The 5,441-nt window shown below is 35.5% G+C and overlaps 1 protein-coding gene across 2 annotated transcripts; it reads right to left on the bottom strand.

Moving 5' to 3' along the window:
- Nucleotides 1-2,162: 2,162 nt before the first annotated feature.
- Nucleotides 2,163-3,851, bottom strand: LOC145160132 (peptidyl-prolyl cis-trans isomerase Pin1). Of its 2 annotated transcripts, XM_079079239.1 has the most exons (3): nucleotides 3,372-3,851; nucleotides 2,725-2,875; nucleotides 2,163-2,350 (listed from the first exon to the last, which is right to left on the bottom strand). In XM_079079239.1, exons 1-2 carry the CDS (start codon nucleotides 3,613-3,615, stop codon nucleotides 2,751-2,753), a joined length of 369 nt encoding a protein of 122 aa, XP_078935365.1. In that variant the 5' UTR covers nucleotides 3,616-3,851; the 3' UTR covers nucleotides 2,163-2,350; nucleotides 2,725-2,750. The 2 variants fall into 2 exon arrangements, with proteins under 2 accessions (XP_078935365.1, XP_078935366.1); XM_079079240.1 differs by lacking the exon at nucleotides 2,163-2,350 and having other exon boundaries at nucleotides 2,721-2,875; nucleotides 3,372-3,755.
- Between the last annotated feature and the right edge of the window lie 1,590 nt (nucleotides 3,852-5,441).

Below are 5,441 nucleotides of genomic sequence, written 5' to 3'. Positions count from 1 at the left end.
TAATATCCGGAGTCAAAATTTAATACACTATTTTATATGATTCAAATGTTTTTACATATTTTATGAATTTAGTTTTAAAAATGCTACATAAATATAAATACTATGATTTCTTTAATATAGTATGAATGCGACTAAGAATAAATGTTCAAAATGAACATTTAGGATTATGGATGTACCATTTTATCATATCTTATTTTTTTTTTGTAATATGTATTTTTCCATTTCACTTACTGATATAAAATTGTCACTTTTTACTGTCTTTTTATTTTAAATATAGAAATTACATTTTAATAATTTTCAAAATATTTAAAATAATAAAAGAGAAGTATTTCATTAATTTAATAATCAAAATCATTACATAGTAAAAAACGACCATTAATTAAAAACAACATAAAACAAGTCTACTTAAATATTTATTCATAATTTTCTCTATTGTCATCAAAACCATCACAAGTTCATCTCTGGAAAGATGGTCGATGTTTTGTGTTAAAATTTTCATATCTATAATTTTCTCGTGGTTTTTGCTGTTCCACCCAAGCTTTTCTTTGTTCGGTCAATTTCTCATTTTACAATTGCTAATGACTTTAGAAATTCAAATTTATATATTTCGAAGCTACTTGTCACCTTGCGTAGGTAACCATTTTTGTTGGATCCTAATGCATTAGACGAAACCCCTCTCGTTTTGCCTTATCTCTACCAATCGTGTTGACTATCTCTTCGAGCTCAAACTCATCATCTTTGTTCAAGACAACCTGAAACGAGCATCTTATGAAGTTGTATAACTCGTTTCGGAAATTTTAGTTCTTTTTGAACCACTTTATTCTCTGTTTTCATAAACATCTTTGGATTTTTTGGTGATCGGATAAAAACTTCTAGACGTCGACAAAATTTAACGGCCTCCCATTATTGTCGATTTTAAATATTTCAAGCGCCATCTCGAAAATATATGTATTGTTTTGTTAGTTTTTTCTTTGGCTCGTCAAGTTGTTGTACGTCCAGTTGAACTTTGTAACCGTCTTGTTGATTTCACGAAACTTGGTCGTACATTGGTGTTCTGTCCGATACCTGTCACGACCAATTTCGTTGAAAAACCGCTCTGTAATGTGTCACCAAAAATGTCCGTACGCTTGCATATTTTCGTTCTCGAGATCCTCGAAAAATCTCAACCCTTGATCCCGCCAATAGTTTCTCTTCTTCCAATGTCCATTGTTTTCTTTTTTTAGTTGTCGCTTTCCCCTTTCCTCTTCCTTTGGGATCGGATGGTACGAGTTCAAGTCCGGATTCGGGTTGTGTTTCCCAAACAATTCAACTTTCGGCTCGGTCGAATGTTGGCTCCCTGGAACGTATTCGGGGAGAGGGGATTTTTTCTGGAAGAAGATTGGGCTAAAGGGTGACATAGAGTAATTTTGTGGTATTTGTTGCTTGTGAAACTGTTGTGTTGGAGTAGGTGTTGGAGTAAGGGTTTGGTATGGTGAAAATATAGGGGTATCAAGTTGTGATCGGTAAACCGATGAATCGAAAATGAGAACACTTCAACCCAGTGTTGTAGAACCACTTGCACACAATTTGTTTCGGTCGGATCTTGAGGTGAGATTGGTGGGAAATTGTTTGGATTCATTTTGGTAGTAGAAAGTGTAGTCTTCGTGTGAAATGAGTAATAGAAAGTGTAGTGTTTGTATGAAATGAGTATTAGATAGTATAGTATTTATAGTAGTTGATTTAAAAAAAAAAAAAAAAAAAAAAAAACCCTTGTAATCTAGCCGTTGGATTGAAGAATGAAAAGAGTCATTACAAGACGTTGGAATGAAGAAGGAAAAGAGTCGCAGGGAAAGCCGTTGGAATCAAGATTTTTCTTATTATGACTTTATTTATAGTTAGGAAAATCTACCAATTTAGAATTATTTTAATTTTGTGGATTATTCCAACAATCTTGCTATAATAGACAAATCAATAAAGAATATTGTCATTTCAACTATACAAAACCCAACCCAACTTTCTTTATGCTGAAACTAATTGCAAACACCTTATTTACAGGTTGGTACTTCCATCAACACAAACTCCAACATATTTCAATATTTACTCTACACAATTTTAGAGACATAATTTATTTTCCTGTGTGCAACACCTGTGGGTGATATATTTTTCTTAGGAACATATCCAACTAATCAAACTAATATATTTTTTCCATGCAATTATTGACTCCTCTTAAAACATAAAATCCAACATAAATATTCAGGAATGCAAACAAATAAACTGTCAAATATGTCGATAAATGCAGATTACAATCTATTACATTCGGCCCACGAGATCTAAGTTGCTTCTATCGCAGAAAATTCCCATGTTTTTTTTCCTGGAACAATGAATAAAATTTAGATAAGGAATGTAAGCCAATAAACTTATATATCAGAAGTTGGAACAAACAAAATAATGACCATTTTCACTAATATCTTAGAATATGATATTTTTTAAAACTATAAATTGTACGTTTATATTAAGTGGTACAACTTGACTAGATTTGCTTGTATCATGTATGTATTTATGCTTATCTGAAGAAGATGTTGGAACTTGATTGTAGTAGCAAATTTCATCTAAATGGCTGTATGTTTATAGTTAATAACTTCATGATTTTAGATGCTAATCTGAGTAAGATCAATGGTGAAAACCTGAATTATCTCAAGACCAATCAGATGGAAAAACAGCAACAGAAGTTTAGATGAGTCTTACCACTTAGTTATAATGCAGAGTCTTGGTTAACCAGTTCTTTTGATGATGTGAACACCACTATCAGTATCCACAATGTCACTTATCTCCCCCACTTTCAATGCATAAGTTGCTTCCTCAAATGGCTTCTGCATCTGCTTCCTTCCAAATGAACCTGCATCAAAGTTATGCAACAACCAATGTTTCATCTAATTTCAATCACTCAGTCATAGATATGAAATTCAACAATTACCAAAACTCATATAGGGTATATATGGCAAAGGGTACAAAACACAGAGGGAAAGCAAACAAAGAAGTCAAAAACTCAATCTGAAATTCCATATCCTAAACAAGAAATAGCATACATTCAATACATTGGCAGTTTTTGAATCCTAGTTTATTTCACGAATTGAGTCATACATTCACTGAAAATTAAGCTATCTAACCAAATTGGGTGAGAATTACATTTATCTTTGTTGCCCTCTATGCTACTTTATTCTGTTTAATCGTAGTGTCAACGAATTCTCATTAAGAATTTTCCTGGATTACCAGTTTTTCAGCATTTAAAAAGCTATATTTATGATTCTAATTATTAAACATCTAAGGTCCACTCAATTTCACATAATTATATGATGAAAAAAAGCCCTAGAAGGTAGAAGGTTAGAACATACCGAGATCTCCTCCGCGTTTAGCAGAGCTACAATCGGAGTAACGAGATGCAACATCCTCGAACTTCGACTTCCCCGAAACTATGTCATCGCGGAGTGTCTTGAGCTGGGAGACAGCTGAGTCTCTTGTGGTGTTGCTGATGATTCGACCTTCTGGATCCTTCCACGAAGCCTTACGCCGAGATCCTTCATGCTTTATCAGTATGTGCGAGGCCCTAACTTTATCAGACGAAGAAGACGATGACATTTTCGACTTCTTGTCGTGGTGGTGGTGGTTGTGTTTGTGTTTACTTCGATGATCTCCAGCAGCGGCCCGATCTACAGGCTCCTTCCTCTTTCGATCGGACTCAATGATTGCAGATTTCGATGGGATTTCCGTTGTGCGGTGGCAGGGGAGGCGGTTGTCGTCGTTGGGTTAAGCGTTCACGGCGTCCTTGCGGGGTTGATGAGTGTTTGTTCTTTCCCTTTGATAGGCGTGCGGAGGATGTGGAGGCGTGCTGTAAAGGTGTGATTTTTAAGTGATTGGTGGCGGCCTCCTAGCGAAAATATCAAGTTGTTAAAAAGATAAAGGAATAAATTATTGAAGTCATATGGTTTCTTAAAATTACATTTTTGGTCCTTAGTATTTGTTTTATATTCGGGTCGTTTTTATAGTATGATTTTATCACGTCTTTAGTCCCTACCAAACATAAAGAGACTATTGTGTCCTTTTTATTTTTATTTTTCAGTTTTATTATTATTTATTAATTAAAAAAAAATTAAATGATTTATAGACATGTGAGACCCACTATGGTTACTTTCACTGTGTGGTTACTTCCACTTCCATCATAACAACCATCGGTCACCGGAAACCACCATCCACCCATTACAACACCATCACCATCTACCTATTATGGCACCACCACCGCCCACATCATCGATTTCATCATGTGACACCTCATGATTAAATCCTAGAAATCAAACATGAACCCATAAAGCAAAACTAGACCAAGATCAAATCCCGAAATCAAAACCTAACCAAAGTTACATCCCGAAATCATGAAATCTTAATCTAAGCTGAAATCAAAACCAAATCTAGAAATCAAAACCCAAAACGTAAGACTTAACCTGAGGTTAAAAGGTGACACTATCTTAGTTCATTATCATTGGCCAAATCTCCCCAAAGGCAAAGAAAAAACACGAAAACAATCCTGAATACCCTAAAGGCGAATTAAAAAACCACAAAACAAACCATATTTCCCCAAATCGAACATGGAATCATTTTGGACCTTTGAACTATATGTTGAAATCCCAAAAACAAACCAAAAAATCCATAATTTGATAAGATGGTAGTCGCCGATAATGGCTGAGAGAGGGTTGTCGTTGGCTGGGAATCAGCGGCCTGTAGTTGTCACTAATATGAGTTGAGAGAAAAAGAGAAAGATCAATGAGTTGGGAGACGGTAGTCGATCTAGGGTCTATGGTGTTGGTGATTTTAGTGTTACTAACATATTTTGGTGTAATTATTATTAATAATGAGATAGACCGAACTCCATTTACTAACCGAGCTTGGATGTGCGAGGTGTACACTCGCTGTGATAAATGTGAACTCAGGAATACGGGGGTCAGGGGGCAGTGCCCCTGGGTGCAGGGTTCCATGGGGTTGTAGCCCCTTGGCGGGGTCTAGGGGTATTTCCCCTAGCGGGGTTCCAAGGGGCAGCGCCCCAAAAGCCTAACGGATTTTTATAACGAGTTAAGCTTCAACCATGCATTTCCCGCCAATTATAAGTGGTGACATCACTGTGATGTCAGAATCGGTTATGTCTTATAACTATATATCCAACCACTTGTTTTGCCGCCAAAATTGCATGTAAATACCACAAACTACTTTTCCCTCTTGTATAAGAACATACTGCCTGTTCCAGAAAACAGGTTACAAAACTTACTCAAATCATACTTCTAGTTCTCTTTATCTCCAAAAACACAAAATAGCAATGTATATTTTTCTATGTTTCGGATTTGGAAGTGGCCTGATTTCCAAATTGTATCTCTTGGATTATCCCAAATCAGATCTCATGATACCGCAAGCATAAG

This window comes from Lactuca virosa, chromosome 2 (genome assembly GCF_052849685.1).
Source record: "Lactuca virosa cultivar CGN04683 chromosome 2, Lactuca_virosa_CGN04683_v6, whole genome shotgun sequence".
In the NCBI taxonomy this organism is placed as follows: domain Eukaryota; kingdom Viridiplantae; phylum Streptophyta; class Magnoliopsida; order Asterales; family Asteraceae; genus Lactuca; species Lactuca virosa.
The sequence above is the reverse complement of the archived record's forward strand: the minus strand, read 5'-3'. Positions and strand labels throughout refer to the sequence as shown.

Coding starts and splice junctions, on each gene's coding strand:
- LOC145160132 (XM_079079239.1), bottom strand. CDS start 3,615: ATGTCATCGTCTTCTTCGTCTGATAAAGTTAGGGCCTCGCACATACTG. Junction 2,876..3,371: donor TAAACGCGGAGGAGATCTCG/GTATGTTCTAAC, acceptor ACTTTGATGCAG/GTTCATTTGGAAGGAAGCAG.